The sequence below is a fragment of the Anoplopoma fimbria genome, chromosome 13, assembly GCF_027596085.1.
Source record: "Anoplopoma fimbria isolate UVic2021 breed Golden Eagle Sablefish chromosome 13, Afim_UVic_2022, whole genome shotgun sequence".
Taxonomy (NCBI): domain Eukaryota; kingdom Metazoa; phylum Chordata; class Actinopteri; order Perciformes; family Anoplopomatidae; genus Anoplopoma; species Anoplopoma fimbria.
The window spans coordinates 19,388,786-19,408,531 of NC_072461.1; the positions used below are offsets into that span (position 1 = coordinate 19,388,786).

General features: G+C 39.0%; 1 protein-coding gene across 2 annotated transcripts; it reads right to left on the reverse strand.

Annotated features, from left to right (window-relative positions):
- Nucleotides 1-567: 567 nt before the first annotated feature.
- tango2 (transport and golgi organization 2 homolog (Drosophila)) lies at nucleotides 568-18,917 on the reverse strand. 2 transcript variants are annotated; one of them, XM_054610757.1, is made up of 10 exons: nucleotides 18,777-18,917; nucleotides 18,508-18,567; nucleotides 18,160-18,286; nucleotides 13,466-13,554; nucleotides 11,564-11,683; nucleotides 11,087-11,204; nucleotides 4,723-4,790; nucleotides 4,387-4,537; nucleotides 2,434-2,538; nucleotides 568-1,983 (listed from the first exon to the last, which is right to left on the reverse strand). In XM_054610757.1, exons 3-10 carry the CDS (start codon nucleotides 18,213-18,215, stop codon nucleotides 1,863-1,865), a joined length of 828 nt encoding a protein of 275 aa, XP_054466732.1. In that variant the 5' UTR covers nucleotides 18,216-18,286; nucleotides 18,508-18,567; nucleotides 18,777-18,917; the 3' UTR covers nucleotides 568-1,862. The 2 variants fall into 2 exon arrangements, with proteins under 2 accessions (XP_054466732.1, XP_054466731.1); XM_054610756.1 differs by having other exon boundaries at nucleotides 4,387-4,540.
- Between the last annotated feature and the right edge of the window lie 829 nt (nucleotides 18,918-19,746).

Here is a 19,746-nt window from a genome sequence, read left to right on the forward strand (position 1 = left end):
CCAAGAAATGAAAAATAGGAACAAATTAATGAAGATATATATATAGATTTTCCGAGCTGTGATCAATATTAAAAAGAAAAAGAAAAATATGTGTCAGGGAAACAACTTCCAACATCCAAAGTTTAACCAGGCCACACTGACAAAATGTCTGTATACTTTCTCTGCAAAGGTGTTTATAAACACAGCTTGGTTTTCTTTTGTGTTGTCACCACCAGTGTATGTGGTTATATAGTAGTGTTATATCCTAATGTGTTGGGACAAACTGCATAAGGATTATATGCAGTGCAATTTATTATCTTGCCAGTTGGGGTCTCTATTTACCAACAGTAGATCAGTAACAATGTGTGGCAGCCCGGTCAGTTAAATACATTTATTTAAAAAAATAATAAATTACTTGAATAGTGGAGATAGTTTCTTGAATGATTTAACTATTTATATAAAGTTAAATCAACATAACATTGATTGACTTTTCATAGTAGGAAATGTTATTTTTACTAATAACATTACTGTGAACCTAGAAACAAAGAAGCAAAATGGAATTCACCCATAATTCATTTAATTGTTTGCAAGTGTACATTTCCTAATGTTATACGTGTGAAAAAAAGGCCCATAGCATTTTGAGGCGTATAAAGTCTGCTGTACACTACCCGAGAAAGCCCTATGGCCATGCGGAAGCTCAAAATCTGACAGTAAATCAAATGACATAAAAAAAAAAATCAAGTTATATTATTTGTGGGTTCCTCTGAGTGAGTTACCTCACCGAAATAATCCTCTTCACACAAGATAGTGAAAATATCCCTCCAGGAAGTATGGAGAGCTACTGTAAATTGATAAAATAATTTACATATCTGCACAAAGCCTTCTCCAGTTTGAGTTTTTAAAACCACTTAACAGCTTGCTTTAGGTTAGTAAGTGTAAATATTTTCCCCTTCTAATTAGCGTCCAGAGACATGTATGAGTAACGTGTGGATAAATGTCAGGAACACAGGAAATAAGCGTAAAATACAAACGGTACAAGGAAGAACCAGTTGTCTTTTTTAAAAGATTAAATGCAGAAATCACCTAACAGTTGCACGAACATGTTTAATTACTTAACAAAAGTGTTCCTCACAGTGTGATTGTGTCAACAATCAATGGATGTAAAGCCAAGAGAGTGTTTTGATAAATGTATTTTATTGTCAAACGGCTGTAAAATGCATTCTTTTTTTTCTTAACCCTTGAAGTGGTCAGAGAACCCTTGCCTAAAACAGTTTGCATTCAACATGTGTTGTAACCAAAACCGAGGCTACTCTTGTGCAGTGTTGGGGCATAACTAAGAACCTGCAACAGCGTTACAGTAGTCCAACCTCATTTATAGTTATAACTTAGTTATAACTCTAATGTTTGACAATTACTGTAAATTCAAATCAGATTATACATTCTCTAGAAATATTCTGATGACCCGAGGATTTCCCATTAAATAAACAGAAAATAATTTAGATTCTAGTCCAGAAATTGTGTGTTTAGTGTTTATTTAATAATAAATAATCTTGTGCACTACGGTATTGATTGCAGGTTACCATTAATCTGTTATGTTTTAGACCCAACCCTGCTGTTTTGTGTGTAGGTAAAATATTTTCCTTTACAAAAATGTTCTTTGGCAATCTTAAATTAGCACACATTTTAGCACACAAAAGATGCATATCAACTGAAATCAAAAGTAAGAAATACATATCACTGATGTTATTGAGGCAGCTAGTATCAACTAGCTGAAGAAAAAGTGCAGACGAGTCTTCATGTTCACATGGCTGCTATGGTGCAGCTTATGACGGAAGGAAAAGTGATGCAGAAAGGCACAGAGTGGGTTCCCCTCTATCATTTCTTCACACCTGCAGTTTGAACTGGAAAGAACTGGTGCTCCAGTTGCTTGAGTCACAGTTGAGCATGGTGCGCTCTGTGAAGGTCACATTACCTTCTGCGTCTATCAGGATAATTGTATTGGTCCTAAATGGGAAAGGATACAAGCAAACACACACAAAAAATGTAAAATCAACAACTTAAAATGCTAGAAGAAAAACCCCAAAGAACACAGGCAAGTGGCATGAGTAACACTGTGGACAACTATGATCATTTAAAGTCACATTTGTGGTTGTATTAAAAGTGAGCAGGCGGTGGAAGGCAGTGCCTTGCTAAAGGACACTTTGACGGCTCTGGCAAACACTGACCCTTAGACCTTTTGCCCACAGGACAGTCTGTGTCTCCACTAGTCCACAGTGGCACCACAGTGCAGACAATCCCCCTTTTATTTCCTCACTGTGTGGGATCGATTATTACACTGGGGATTTTTGTGGACCGACAGTTCTGTGTTCTCTATAATCCTGCTGGTCGGTCAGCCCGGGTGAAGACAACCAGGGAAGAGAGGAGAGAGATTTAGTGGAAGTGGAAGACACTGACCTTGTGCCATAATGTGGGGTGCGAACAAACACTGCGGACTGAGCCTGGATCTGGGGCTTGCTGTAACCATCACCCTGGCTCTCATGAACTGGATCAGGTGTGTTCCTGTTAAACAAACCCACAATACACGTCGTTGAGAAGCTTTAGACTTAGCATGGATCATTCTTTGTCGTATCCCCCATGCACTATATCTAAGTCAGCTATCCACTGCTGTTACCCAACATGCTTCGTCCTTGTTCTTAATTTCTGTCTCAAACTTAAATAAACATGCTGGTTTGCAAACTTTCTCTTAACTCACAGCTCACTGACATCTGTGTCTAAAAATATCTCAGGCAAAATATAGGTCATGCAGTTGAGTCTTGATACCTTTTATACATAAACAACAGCTACTAGACAAAGTTCTCAATAATGTATCATTTTTAAGGTCAAGTCTCATAAACGCTTATCTCTTTAGACAAAAGACACATTGCACCTAACCTGGTAAGATTTTGCAATGTTTACCATAAACATACTAAAATATACACTCATCGGCCACTTTATTAGGTACACCTTGCTAGTACCGGGTTGGACCCCCTTTTGCCTTCAGAACTTCCTTAATTCTTCATAGTATAGATTCAACAAGGTGTTGGAAACATCCCTCAGAGATTTTGGTCCATATTGACATGATAGCATCACGCAGTTGCTGCAGATCTGTCGGCTGCACATCCATGATGCAAATCTCCCGTTCCACCACATCCCAAAGGTGCTCTATTGGATTGAGATCTGGTGACTGTGGAGGCCATTGGAGTACAGTTAACTCATTGTCACGTTCAAGAAACCAATTTGAGATGATGTGAGCTTTGTGACATGGTGCATTATCCTGCTGGAAGTAGCCATCAGAAGATGGGTACACTGTGGTCATAAAGGGATGGACATGGTCAGCAACAATACTCAGGTAGGCCGTGGCGTTTAAACGATGCTGAATTGGTACTAAGGGGCCAAAAGTGTGTCAAGAAAATATCCCCCACACTATTACACCACCACCACCAGCCTGAACCGTAGATACAAGGCAGGATGGATCCATGCTTTCATGTTGTTTACGCCAAATTCTGACCCTACCATCTGAAATCGAGACTCATCAGACCAGGCAACGGTTTTCCAATCTTCTATTGTCCAATTTTGTTGAGCCTGTGCGAATTGTAGCCTCAGTTTCCTGTTTCTTAGCTGACAGGAGTGGCACCCGGTGTGGTCTTCTGCTGCTGTAGCCCATCTGCTTCAAGGTTCGACGTGTTGTGCGTTCAGAGATGGTGTTCTGCATACCTTGGTTGTAACGAGTGGTTATTTGAGTTACTGTTGCCTTTCCATCATCTCAAACCACTCTGCCCATTCTCCTCTGACCTCTGACATCAACAAGGCATTTTCGTCCACACAACTGCCGCTCACTGGATATTTTCTCTTTTTCGGACCATTCTCTGTAAGCCCTAGAGATGGTTGTGCGTGAAAATCCCAGTAGATCAGCAGTTTTTGAAATACTCAGACCAGCCCGTCTGGCACCAGCAACCATGCCACGTTCAAAGTCACTTAAATCCCCTTTCTTCCCCATTCTGATGCTCGGTTTGAACTTCAGCAAGTCGTCTTCACCACGTCTAGATGCCTAAATGCATTGAGTTGCTGCCATGTGATTGGCTGATTAGCTATTCGTGTTAACAAGCAATTGAACAGGTGTGCCTAATAAAGTGGCCGGTGAGTGTGTATATATATATATCTCATATTACTAAACGTAGATAAATAACCTCTACATGTCAACATTCATGACATCATCAATGTCAATTCAACCATGTCAAACTTATATAATCGCTTTACATCCACCCAAAGCCTTTAAATCAATAGAAAAGAAAGTATTTCTATATGATTATTCACAAACTAAAATTAATTAAATTGTTATGGTGTGTGAAGTGGGTGTTCACCACTCACAGCTCATCATTATTGAGGACGTTGAGCAGCTCTTGCACAAGTCCATCAGAGGACAGGGACTGGTCGCTGACTACGCTGGTGAAGTGGCTTTTGCCTTGCAGCAGTTTCCTCCATGGAGTGTCCAGCAGCGAATTACTCAAGCCATAGATTCCTGCTGAGGGGCATATGAAGGACACAGACACAGATATACACTGGTGAGCTCTGTTAGAGACCGTGTGGCCGAAAATTAATAAATAGATAGATAATCGGAGAGCAAGAGATCAACATAGAAACATGAATGGGCCGTAGGCCGAGAGGAAAGGACAGTTTCTACAGCAACCGTAGTAAAACACAGACCTGGTTTTAGATGGATGGGTTCAGGGCTGCCTCTGTTTCCATAGTAACACATAATGTCTTGTTTGGCTCTACATGGGAGAAGGTAAGATGGAAAATTACAGATTGCATTTCGTGATGATTAAAGTTGTTCTTGTCTAATTATGAAGGCTTTGTCAGAGTCACAATGCTTCTCTGCTCTTTTTTGCAGAGTACCCCCTTTCTTCTAATATATATAAATATATATACACACACACACACACACATCTTATTATGGGGATATTCATGTACTTTTAACTATTTATGGTTTCCTATAGAAATCTATTCATTCTGAATCTACTCATCTTCTTTTGTACGATTTGTGTCACATTATCTTGTGGAAATATTTATTTTCTATCTAATTTTGTCTGATACAATTATAGTTGCTATTGCCTATTATTTTTGTTATTATTTTATTGGGGGATTAGAACCTGTTGGATTCTCCACTTATCAGCACCTGATTATTTAAAAAGGCACCCCTGATGGAAAGGAAGCCCAAAGCAAAAATGAAGCAACATGCCAGTATGGTTTCCCTTTTCTTGTTTTCATGTAATCTGTTGATGAAACAGTGTCTATCCTGGTATCCTGGTGTGTGCTGGAACTTTGATTCTTTTTAGTTTACAACAACGATGATGTTCAAATAAGTACTCCTGAGGGAATCCTGTAAAATGAGTGCTCAGGGTGACAGAGAATATGAACAGTGCACCTCCAATTTTCTTTGCATTCCTGGAAAATAGGAATTAAGAAGCTTGTTTAATTGGTAGAGGCACTTCAAATGGGAAAATACCCAACAGCATAGTTAATTGCAGCATTTAAATTGATCCTAAAGGAACAAATGGGTAAAATGAATGCTTTAAAATACAAATTAGTGCTGCAAACAACTTTGAGTACCACAAAACCATTTAGTTATGGTGTTAGATCTATTTGCAAAGTCCTCAGTTAGAGGGAATTTATTCAGTCTGAAAAATCTGTCTGACATCAAGGGCATCTGTGACGGCTTTGGTACAGGAGAGTGAATAATAAATTATGACCAAATCCTTTGAACCAGCAGCGGAATTAATTTTTGATGTCAATTTTATGACAGCCACACCAGTGGCATCAGTCAATCTGAAATGTGGCGCAACACTGCTTTAACATCGAACTTGGAAAGATTCCCAGTCAAGAGCTGGAAAGACGGGAACAGAATATGCTGCTGGGCTCGTAGCTCTGCTACAAACTTTATTGGACAGTTTTAAAAGCCAAAATACAGATCGGCCTTTGGTCTCTACTATATCAACATGAGCAGAACATGTTTGCACCCATTAACAATGATTTTATATCAGATGTTTGGAGCGGACACAATTAGTTGATCGACAGCAAAAAATCCCCACCCACTAATTTGATAATCAATGCAGCAATGTAATTCACCTATGTTTGATTGTTCGAGCTTCTCAAATAAGACCATTTGCAGATTTCCTGTGCTTTATATTAGTGATAATTATAATATTTTGGGGTTTGAACTGTTGGTCAGACAAAACAAACAATTTCAGGATGTCTCATTGTATGTTGAATTATGATAGGCATTTCTTTGTTATACTATTTTCTGACGTTTTATAGAACACACAATTGATCAATTGATCTTGAAGCTGAAGTTTTAAACAGATCTTTCAGAAAATTGCTTCAACCCGGATGACCACAGAATATGAAGAAATGCATATGATAAACATGAACTTCACCTACAAGGTGGCTATACTGTTTCAAGAACCTAGTTGAGATTTATTTATTTGGTTGGAATTATTACGCACTCGAAACATGCATCAATTAATGTAATGGAAGATTTTTGTATATTTTGTTTGTTTGCTCATCAAAGTGAGACTACTGAGGCTTGAAACAATTAACTGTTTTCTTGTTTTCCTCGACCAAATGCATTGGAAGAAGTGAGGATCATTATCTGAGACATATATACACAATATATATACTTGCATTTAGCATTTTAACATGTAGGTTGTGACTGTACTAATTAAAGATGTAGGTTGTGACTGTACTAATTAAAGATATCTCATCTGATTAGTAAGTTTATTATAATTTCTTCCATGCAAACTGCCATTGACTGAGGAAATAACATGATGACACACATGGACATGAGCAAACCACACGCACGCACGCACACAAACAAATGATTAGTGCTAAACTTGCTTGTCTACAAACAGTTTTCCTTGTGCAGAGGTCATCCTTCAGTGTTTGCGCAACCACTCCTCTGTCTTGTGAAAATGTCCTGGAGCAAAACGTCTGATAAAAAGGCAGGACAATGTGTCCAGGCAGCTGAGAGAGAATCCTCAAAGCTGTAGGTTGACTTTACACGCTCTCTGACAACAACAAATGAAAGACCTTAATATTGTTTCCAAGTTAAACGCAAACCCAGATGAACAGTCTGAATAAACAACTGCTTTTCCTGTGTTCCTATGGTTACTATGAACACAGCAGCACTGGCCAATGTTGACTCGGGGGACAGCAGCAACCCCTCATACATGCATGTACACGGAAGCTGCTCAATGGGAGCCAGATGGCCCTGTTACCTGAAGGAAAACTGAGGAATATTTAAAGCTATTAAGTCAACAATGTCTGAAAGGCCTGGTGTTTATGTACACACTTTGGCCGTGATATGCATCAAATTGGCCGTGGTGGTAGCAAGTGGAGGGATTTGCAGGGAGATAGCTCTATTTCTGCTATTTGATACCAGCTAGAATATAGAAAGTCACATCAGGTGTGCTGTGGGTTGATTTGGGCTGAGATGAGGGAACAGCAGGAGGTCAAGGCCAGTAAGCAGAGAGAGAAGAGGGGGGGGAAAGTCGAAAGCAGGCTTTTTTAGATCTCGGTAAGAGAGGTAATCAGTATGCTGGCTGGGAGACGGTCTAATGAAGAGTCCTCTATTCTGAGGCTTCAGAGCAGTTTCCCCATCGCCAGCTGTGGTGGAGTTGCCTGGAGATGGTTGGATGAGCTTTCGACATTATCAGTTCAGAATGTAGATGGGCATGTTGGTGAGGGCTCCTGGGTAACGGCAGCATGTACTGAGCCATTCTAACATTATGGCATCTATACATGGTAATGTTAGTGTGTCAGTCGGTTCACCGTTGAGTGAAATATCTAAAAAAGCTATTGGATGGTTTACCAGGAAATTTGGTTGAGATATCCATAGTGCCCAGAGGATGAATGACTTTGTAGATTCCCTGACTTCTCATTTAGCACCATCATAAGACTGACATTTGCATTTAAAAGTAAAATGTCTCAACAACTATTGGATGGATTGCCATGACATTTGGTATTGATATTCACATCCCCCTCAGGATTAATTTAAATGATACAGGGACTTTTCATCTAGCTCCCTCATCAGATCACGACTTAACTTTGTTCAATACTTTGGTTTATGGCGAAATACTTTCAAACTAAGATGTTTAATGTTATACCTGCTTTGTTAATCACATGTCATTGGGAGGGCGTTAGCATGCTGGTGTTAGCATTTAGCTCAAAACACCACAGGGGGGCTGACAAGGCTGTTTATCTTTGTTATGTTAAGATACATAGTACAAATTATAAACTCAATTAAAACTAAATTATACTGACATTTTCACGTGGAACCCCATTTCATCAGCTACTGTAATGTGACCTCAAGGTGACCCCCAGACGATAAATGCAGTAGAATAGAATATCATTCAATTTCTTTTATAACTTTGGTAATGAAATCTTATCACAGATGACCTAGAAAAGTTAGCCTACATAGGATCAGAGAGACTTTCATGGGAAGGTAATAAATCTAGTGGCATTCAGATCAGGCCCTGGTGTAAAATATTACCTCATACTAACAATCATAAGGCCAAAATTAACATTATTTTGATTTTTGTGGCACTTTTAGGACATCTGGATTCACTCAATGAACAATGCAGGCTATTTCAGCCATATGCTGTGAGAATCTACTGCTAATTCTATTCAGAACAAAAACATGTTCTATTTTAGTCAAAGAGAACAGTATTTCCCAATAGGAAATCTTAAAAATCTTCATAGTTGTTCCTCTTAAAATGTTGAAAGTTCATGCACCCCTGACACTCTGGAGCGAGCGTGCCTGATGCTCCACTGTTTGTCTTGTCTTGTCGAACAAGTTTCTGCCAAGAATTACAACACATGGTTTGAGGCCACAAGATTGAACCACTTTTTAAAGTCACTTTATCAAAGCAACCATTCTGCCTGACTGAAAGTTATTTAAGTGAGGCATTTATTTGCAGGCAAACATCAGAGATATTCAATGAAATGGATAATATCTGGGCATTGACCTAAAGTATGAGTGACGTATGAAATGGGATCAAAAACAAATGTATAGAAAAGTCAGATGGAATGTTGGATATGGAGCCTTGAGAGCATCAAGCAGAGAATATCCTCGATCTCAATTTGAATATAGTGTGTGTGTGTGTATATATATATATATATATATATATATATATATATATTATTATACTTTTTTTTAACTCTACAGAGGGAAGGTTAGGACTAAATAAATCGCATGAGCAACTTAACCCAAAATAGTTATAGATTATTAATCAAGGCTATATTGGTTTAACAAGCATCACAATTAAAAAGGAGTAATACATAAATCATGGCCAGACTGAAATATTTAAATGCCTCTCTGGGTTGAATATTAAGTGTACACCCTTTCTCCTCATTGCATCTCAATGAGTGTGATCACACACTCTCTAAAAAAAACTGAGTGAATACAGACTATGCTTAAAAATGGTGGGCACATCCTGTCCTCCACTGCCACCCCATCATAAATCATGTGCTGGTTACAGATGAATGAGAAATCCTCTAATTGTAATATAGTGCTACTCTCTATCCACCAGATGTTGTTATTGATTCGGAAAGAAACAGGACGCCTTGTTTTCATCGGAGAAAACAAATAGGCTGGTAATAACGGTGTTTATTAAGAAGATGCAGGCTTGTGTGTCATCTCTATCTGCAGTGAACGCAGCTTCAATCAGATGGCTATTTGAGGCATGGGGCTGTATTATCAAAGACACTCAACATTTTAAAAGTTGGAGGGTGGAATCTTTTTTGGACTTTCAGAAACCAAAAATACAAGAGTAAACTTGTAAGGAATAGCCAGTCTGATCTCACATTTTCCCCATCATACTTCTAAAACTAGGACAAACAAAGTCTGCACTACAATGCAGATTCTTTTTTTTCAATTCTGCTTTTCTCTGACTTTTTGCCATGGACATGTAGCCTTAGATTCAGTCTTTTGAAATCCATGTATGTAGCCATCAAGTTCATATCTAAAGCCTCATGGTTCTCATCTTACAACAAGTCAGAAACACTAAAAGTCAGCCAGAGAGAGATGTCAACCAACCAATAAAGCTAACATTAGCTCAACTACAGCTGATTAAATCTGCCGGTGACAATTGTCATTTCTGTCACCTCCGGCGGAAATCAAGGACGAATTATTTCAATAAATTGCATAATTTTTGAGATAGGCAGCCTAAAAAAAAAAAAAAAAAAAAACAATACTAGAAAATGTGGAAGAAGGGCTGAACAAGCATTAGAAAAAACATCTTGAGAGGAGATCATCCCTGAGGCCAAGTTACCAGGAAACATGGCTCATGACACCAAACTCCACTATGAAAACCCTGTTTTTTTTTCACCCCCACTAGGGATACAGTTAGGCAGGGAGCTGTGTTTGAGCTCAACCATCAACCTCTTGCTGGCAGAAACTGAGACCTGTTTCCATGCCAATTGTCTACAGGGGCCTCCACCATGACTACTATCTTGGCGTGCACTAATCCCACTTTTACTTTATCCTCTTTACCAGACCACCAAATTCAGTCAAGTCAGGCTGGTGAGACAGAAGGCGGGGGAAAAAAAAGAAAAGATAAACCCTCATTATTTTTAATGCTGTCTAGATTTTTCTACATCTGAAACCCTGAAATATGAACAGGTTTTCCTTTAGAAATGTAATGCTGGCTTTCTTTCTTTCACAGTTCAGCAGCTGAGATCATTTTCAGTTCTGTCTGCTAAGCACGCAAAAGATGAAGAAGCAGCCTTTGCGGTTTATTATTATTATTAGGTAAGGCTAGAACTCGGAGGAACTGAGTTACGACCCGTTCTCAACCAGTTCTTTACTGACAGTCTCAGGTGGCCATAATTAGTTTTTCTTTCTACCTCTGGAATAAATTTCAATTTACGGCTGCTTTCTTGAAGACAAAAGTGTCGTTTTTCAATCAAATCCCAGTACTAAAGATTCTCATGATGTTAACACATCTTTGACTCAGGCCTATCAGTTGATGGATCATACACTCAGATAAAATGCACCACACCTTTAACTCACTTGAATTCCGCTGTGAGGAGGTTGAAGCCATTGTACAAGTGGCTTTCTGCTGACACCTTCTTTAGGTAAGAGTAGCTGTCCACATCCTTGTCCATAAGGTAGTTAGACACTAGAAATCCTACAGAGCAACAAAGGTAAAAAGAAATAGTTCTTAATTATGCACTCAATGAAACCAGCCTAGTTGTTAATAATAAATACATATAAAACATGTAGATATAAATAATAAAAAAAAGACAGATATCTCAAACTTGCAGCACAAATTATTTCACCAGACCCTTTAAAATGTAGCCAAAATGCAATGCTGGATGACAAATAAATATACAGTACCAACTTATTAAACGTGTTAGAAACAGTAAAGTTATCAATACATCTGAAGTGTCAGCAACATGCATTCCCAGGAGACTGATGGGTGTCTGATGTACCACTACGCATTTGATGAGTTAACATATTTGTGACTTTTTTTAATGTTTGGCTCACCTCTTCCCTGTGCATCGTGGTTGAGACACCCTTCCATGTAGTTGGTGATTGCAGCCAGCTTGCCCCGCTTGTTGATCCCCAGCCATGTTCCTCCCTCCCTTCCACATTCAAGGTCCAGGCCTGGTCAAAACAAACGCAGTAAGATGCTTTTTTAAACGCAGCTCTCAATGTTCATCAGACTTCATCTGCATGTAAAATATATCACACGCTGTTAGCAGCCATTAAATAAGACATTAGAGGTAGAAGTAACTCTTGGATTAACGACTTTCACATTATGTCAAATGACAAAAAAAGGGTTCATTATGTGGGATTAATAAAAGTGATTTCTCTATAGAATGGATCAGTTCTCACAACATTCAATACCCTTAGTATCCATTTCCTCTGTTTCTGTAGATTTTACACATCGGTTTACACTATGTGCAACAAAGCAAATCTCTCTTAAGAAGTACATTTGGTGACAGATCATTCACTGGCATAATTTGGAACTTCAATTGATAGAGCTCCAATTGGTTAACGACAATTAATTGCTAGCGTTTTTTGGAACAACACAGCAGATCATATTAACATGTTAAAATGTCACATTTTTCAACAGGCAAGCACACAAATCAGCATATGAAAAATAAGGTTAACAGATTATAAATAACAGTTTAATCTAACAGCTGTTTTACGACAAAGCAAACCCTCAATCCCATTGCAGCGAAATGTCCTTTCTTTGAGCATGAAAGGCTCACAAAAGGCAGTAAAACAGACTGAACTTGAACTAGCCTGCATTTAGATACATCTTATGAAACACTCCATTAACTGTCTTGATATTAAAAACAACACAAATAAGAGAAAGTTTAGAAGGAGTATATCCTTTGACATGTCTTCTGACTGGACTATGTGTAGCTTTGGCAGTAATTAAATAAACTCAGTCCATCAATAAATCAGTTATTTTATTTTCCACATTCCTCTTCTTCGCATGACATGGAAAAAGAGGACGGCATGTTCACTGCACTTCCTGGTGATCAATAAAGACAGGTCACCCTGACAGTGACCGAGAGGGCCAACTGGTCTTGGCTCCTCTGGGAGTTAATGGAAACTAGCCTGTTCCCACTGGGAGCTATAGCTTACTTCCCTTCTCGTCATGCTATGTCTCCTTCAGGGCCTTTGCCCCCCCACTCCTCTAGCCCCGCGGATAAGGCAGAGACATTTATTCCTGTCACATCGCATAAAAGCAGCCATCAATTAAGAGCCCACTACCGGAGTCCTGACCCCTCCATTACCGAAGGGAGAAGGAGACTGATGAACAACGGGGGCTATCTGTGCATTTCTTCCTTCGGCAGAAAAAATAAAAGGATGATTGATTTCCTCTGTTTGGCTATAATGTGTATTGGACATCAGTCAATTAAATATAGTTTACTGCGGGTGGGGATATCCTGTGACGGAGGGGAGGAGGATTGGATTCCGAGGTGAAGGAGACAGATTTTTCCTTGATTATCAAAAGCCATTTAGCTTGGAATAAAACTGTAGTCAAACACGGCTAAATATCCAACATCTGCTGCGTTGTCACATAGTCACAGAGCCAAGAGAGATTTTTTTTAAAGTCTTACACATATTCCATTGGTCTAGATTTAACACAAATTCTTCTTCATTGGTTAAATATATTATCTGTTGCCTGATTTTGTATTGTTTTGTTTGCAACTATTTACTGTTTTGGCTACGTTTTCTTTGGAAAAGAGCCTCATCTGCTTGGCCAGATAGAGACAAAAGCCTGCACTTCAAAACACAACTAACTGGTATAACTTGCTTTATGTTTACTTTTTAATCACACATCGAAGAAGACCAGCAAGAAGGTAATCATTCAGTATGCAAGCTAGTGAAATGGTGAGTGGTGAGCTGGACTCAAATGTACAAACTTACCGCTGAGGATCTCAGTGTTGCTCTCCCAGAAGTCTGCAGCTTTGGACGGCCTGCTGTAGAACTCATCTCGGTTTGCAGCCAAAATTAGCCTGGAGAGAGGGAGCGGGGGGGGTTTAGAAGTTGTTCTGTCATTTTTGTTCATTCAGTGAGTCTTGTTTATTTGCTTTTGCCCTGATCCAATAAGGTATTACAGAAGGCAATTGCTGGTATCAAGAGCAGATCCATCATCAAAGACTCATATTGGCTAATGAGTTGGTAGACGGACCAAGTCATTCGCCGGTTTCAGGATTTATTGTTACAGATTTTCTACGACAACCAGCGTCTTTCTCTCTCTTTCTGCCTTCATAAAGGCCTCACATATGTCCAAGAGTCTTGAAGTACAGTAATATTGCAAGTTGATTGAGCATGATGCAGAGGATACAAAAGGCCAAGGTTACAGGGAGGAGGAGGAGGAGGAGGAGCTTTGATGACCAAAGAAGAGAGGATCAAAAGGAAGGCAACAGCTAAAGGGCAATCCAATATGAAAACTTGTCTTTATAGGCAGAAAATAAAGAGGAACAGAACTTGTGATCAAAGTTCACCCATTTCTGTGTACTAGTCCGTGTAATACAGCAGTCTAGTGCATCTGCTTTTTATTTCCTTTTTCGGTGCTTTATAAAAATCAACTAAGAGAGGGGTGGGTGATGTGGACAGAATTCCTGATGCGGTTACTGTCACAGTTCTATCAACGCTGATGTTATGATGTTAGGTTTGGTATTTTGAGAGCCCTCACACTTTCTGCATGTGAGGAGGCTCTGGGTGTCTTGAGGTAAATATAAGTTGGAGAACTTAAAGAGGTCTTGACCAAGGGTAACACAGAGTAAGGTCTCCTCCCTGGTGTTTATACATTTTATAATTATTATACAAGAATCTTTTTTGACATGGGACCTACTGTGTTAAGCGGAGCACATGCAATGTAGCTTTAAGTTTTTGGTCTATATCTGTCCATGCAAATAAGGCGTACCAAGATATTCTGTGACATTTTTATTGTAATAAATGTATATTTAAGTAAGGACAACTGAGGCTCATCGAGTTATTCTTTTATTCATCTAAGTAAAGATTGAAGTAAAAGTTTTCCATATGACTCATGATGAGTAAAGTTTTGTAATGTTGTTGATCAAAATCCTTCAAAATCTGATACGTTCTCACGTTTTTTAACCTGGTGGTGTTTAACTCATGCAAAGCAGGCAAAGACAGACCTTACCATAAATAACTTTATTTCAAATTATAGTTGGGAGAACATACCAAAGAAACCAAATAAAAGTCTGTCAAAATTTTGGGGGAAATGTGTGGCATCTAGAATATTTTCAATTTTCAAAAGGACAAGCCAATGCTTTAGATGACGGATTGGAATTAGATTATTTTTCTAAACTGCATGATAAGGAGGTAAAACTATTTAAAATACGGAAAATGTATTTGTATCTGAGGAGCAAAATTGTATCTGACATGACAGATCTAGATAAACCATCTCATATTGCGATGCTGCTTGCGCTCGCCTTGCGTCAGTAACCTTTACAGGTGTTTAATCAGTTTTTATTGCCCAAGCAAGGCTACAACACAAACATTTACTGCTACTACCACCAATAAACAGCCTGAACAGCGTCGGACGCAGGCTGCCTGTCAGTGAAGCGCTGCACTACACTTTGACCTGCATTGTTATTCAGGGTGTCGGAGAGTAATGGTGCCCTTATGTCCGTGGCCATTAACAACTACAAACTGCATCGTGACCTGTATCTAATGCAACACCAGCCGTTTGTTTCTACATGCCTTTACCAGCAGGTCACTACTGGCACAAAGCCACACACATGCCCACAACTCCTCATCCAGCTCATTTCACCCATTCAGCGGTTATGAAACACAGGAAACAATTATTCCTTTGCTCAGAGGAAAAGGTGACCTATCACTACTGCACCATGGGATTTTTGTTGACATGAATTTGCATTTTAGCAGAGTTGTTCGCTGCTGCTGGCTGGCTGAGGGCTACCAAACAGAATTTCGTTGCCTCACTACAATGACAATAATAACCTCTTTATCTTGATCTTTATCTTATACTAATTGTTCTACACTTATAGAATTTGAGTTGAGATTGTTGAGATATGGATTTAAACACTGCAGAGGAGCACTCATGCAACCTTTGGGCGAACTACACAGGAAAGAGGAAGGAAGAAAAAGCAAAATGTAAAGTATCGACCTCTATAATAGCTGCATGTTGTTTCTGAGCTTACAATGGTCCCCCTATTAATCTTGTGCGGGAGCGTGGATCTTCTTAAGAGCAAACAGATAAACAGAACTGGCCCTAATAGGGGTCGACCTCTCTGCATCAAGTGATGATGATAGCCCGTTCCCATGGCACTGTGTGAGCCACAACTGCTCCTGGAAACAAAGCTTACACTAATGATGCTCCACCAGAGAGAGCATCTGCTACCGGATCCTGAGGGGGAAAATCACATGCGAGCCGCTCTGATCACACTCAGCCAGCTGCATCATGTTGGAGAGATGGTGAGATGCAGAGAGGTATCAAAGCTTTTCATGAATACGAACTCTGATTGTTTAGTCTATTCGGTAAACACAGAGGTTTGTGGGCTCGCAGCAGCCACTTTTGCTGCGGAATGATGTATATAAAGGATATTCATGTTTCTTATAGTATCAATCTGTATCATTTTTGTGAGACCTTGACCCTTCACCTTGCATTAAAGTCATGTTAAATTTCCACTTGATCAACTATTTTCTCTGATGACTGGTATTTTGGAAAATATATTAAATCTGCTAAAAATATAACAAAAAAATATTGCAATCCAACAACTGTTGAGATATTTCAGTCTGGACCATATTGGTGGAATGATCGACAGACAACGAGGTCCTCAGAGCCACACATTCCTAAAAATATTCAAATCTAACTGACAGGAGGCCATGATATATATATAATTAGCATATTCATGTTCCCAAAGGAATCAACCGTTCAGGCTTTGGACATTACACAAGCTTCCCTCTTAAGCAAACGTTGGGGTGAAAATGTCAACTTTCTTACGGCACATATCAATTTAACTGGCAGATTGCCATAAGTTACATCATACTCCTAAGGGGATAAACACTTTTTGCAGTTTGTTTATTCAATCACTTCTAAAGGAAGTGCTATTATTATTATTATTATTATTATTATAAGCTTAAACAATAAGAACAACAATAAGCTTAATACATTGTTTGTTGTTTGATTGCAGCACTGCGTTAAAACAATAATAAAAACAGTGCCGGAACATGCTGAACACGAAGCCATTTAACCCCCGTAGGTATATATTCCTGTCATTTTGTTCTGTGTGCAAAGTTAGAATCTCTTTTTTTAATGGAACTGAAATAATGCCTTTTTTTTTATTTTGTCTGTGTTTTCTGATTATTTATTTTGATTTCCACATCACTGCAGCAAAAGAGAACTACTTATGCAACCGGTAGTCTATATATAGCCCTGATGTTACCACATTAGGACACAGTAGGTTTCACCTTTCCCCAGGTCGAGGTCTGAGTCGGTACTCATACCACACCTCTGCTGTGATCTCCTTAGGCAGAGTCAGACTCCCAGAGGGAAGGACAGAGATGGACTATGGCCGGGTAGAGGGTTCACTCTCAAACTTAGCGGGAGTGTAATGTGCTGGACTTGACGTCATGCTGTAACTCACATTGGCTGCACATAGTGCACTGGTCTCTGCTGCCCACTGAAAGGAGTTAGCATTAACTGACGGGTAGGGCACATGGAGGTTGTACAAATATTCAGTCAATATGAGCTGTATTTTCTGTAGTAAGCAAGTACATTATTTGCCTAATATTGAGGGCTATTCATGTAATCCGGTAAAAAAACGTAAGCAAGAATGACACCTCTGTAATCGGATGTCACATTTCTATAAAAAATATAAAAACAACAGAAAAACTCTCTTCCCTTAACTCCTTTATCACTACACTGCTGTTTGTGTGGGCACCTCTCAAAGCTCCAAGAAGCACACTACACAATCCTGGAACAAGATGAAATACAGAACATTGCAGCATCGCCAGAGTATGACAGCAGTGATGTTAAGACTTGAAACTTGAAAGTTTGTTTTTTTAACCTTATATTCATTTTTTTATATATTCTGTAGCTGCCTGTTCTAACATTTCACTGAAGCCATACGTTCAAAGTGAGCGAAATATTTAAACCCAGCGCTTTAAAAAAAATTTTTTTTATAGTTGCATCAAAAAAATGTATACACATTTCTCAAAAATACAGCCTCTCGGGTATTTTCTGAAAACCAGCCTCAAAACATTGTTTATCAGGAAGGCCCAATTAGTGGGTACTTCAGAATTTTAAAAGGTTTACATAAACACACTGCATTGCACAGGTTCTTATGATGTTTAAACCTAAACTTGGTGTCTTCCCTCTTGCTGCTTGACACTTGTACAAATAAAGACATGTTTGCTATCTGCTCTAGAACAGAAAAAATCAACAGTTAGCCATCGTCTCTGTCATAGGTTTGAATGCAGCTCTCTTGTTTGCTCATGAACTTCTCATAAGGATATGTAAATGTCTGCAAACACAGCTGTAGGCAAGTGCTTTTCTACACATGTTTCACGATCATCTGGGAGCCAGCCTATCATTGTTCAATGTTTGTTTAAAAGGCTTAACTGCTCACCTGTAGGCATTTTTGGACGCAGGCCGTGGGTCAAACTTGAAGAAAATGATACACATGGATGGATGTGTTGTGGGATTGATGACAATGTTTCACTCAATCCTCGCCTGCCTTCAGATCTCAGTCATGTCTGAAAAAGAACCAACAGAAACAAAAACACTAGTAAGCACAAGTGCTTCATTGGTGTATTAGAACATGGATGTGTGTGCTGACTGTAGGAATGAATCAGTTGCAAAACAAGGAAAACAGGGTTGGGTGTGTTTCAAGTTTTAGCACAACACACAGACTGTCTGCATGTTCATGTGCATGTGTTAGAAATGCACTTTACTATTGATTACTTTCAATACTCACACAGTGTGCTCAGCTGTCAGACAACAGATGGACCATCCAGAGTGCATGCTTTGTGTCCTCCTGTGCACATGACCAATGTTTAGAAGAGCAAGTGTTAAGCATGATCTCATAAAAAAAGGTTTAGAGAGCAAAGGTTGCAAAACATGATGCACAATGTCATTCAACGTTTCAGCACAACGTGGTACTGTAAGCAATGACTAGCTAACGTGACCTCCCGTACCTAAGTTGTGCACATGGGCCTGCACATCATTCCTAAGCTACTTGTTTACCTGCTGTCTTGATCACAGTCCTCTGCTGTGTAGTGTCGGCTTGTTTTGCTCGCTATACCGTTACACTCGCTGTCAAAAGAACTCATAGGAAGTGTAAACACCGAGTCCCCCTCGATTTGTGTCTCCGTTCGTCTCATTAGCCTCTCCAGCGGGGCGTGAATATGTGTTCTCCGTGCGTCGGCGTGAATCCCGCCCACCCCGGCACTGTCAGTGCTTAAAACGAACGCCCTTCCAACAAGGCTCTGAAGTGCGCTGTGATTGGTCAGTTTACAAGAAGTAAAGCGACCACAAGTTAACAGTAAACAGTACTGATTACATTTCCGGTTATTTCAAATTAAAATCACAAGTAATACAAACATGCTTTGTGAATGTTTTAAAAATATTAGGCTTGGCTTGTTGGGACCAGAGATAAATTGGAGCACAGTTTTTTCTTTAATTAATTTAAATAGATACAAGGATAAACCTTTTAATACATTATGCGCCAAATAGTTTACTCTGATTGAAATAAGGGCCGACACAGTCAAAAAACACTAAATTAATCCATGATTACACCATTGCTTAACATATGGCGTACTACTGGGGAGGCTGTCCACTATCTTTACATTTTAAATCAATATAATTGCTCTTTGCTGATTTTGCTGATTTATTCTGCACAGAAAAATATATATATTGTTATGTATATGTTTTACTCTGGTATTTGTGTGGGTTTTGAGAACTTTTATTTTGAAAAATGATTCACTTAGAGTCTAAGTGAATCATTTTTCAAAATAAAACGTCTAAGTCTTAGACGTTTTCTTTGTATTTGTGCTGACTTGACAATGTCATAGTACCATCAAACACAACAAAAGGAGCACAGAATAAAGAGAAATAGAGGATGAAACAGATGATAAAATAAGATAAAATATAACTGGTTCATATGAGTGACTAACTGTTGTTGTTTTTGACACATTTAATGGGCGAGTTAATGGAA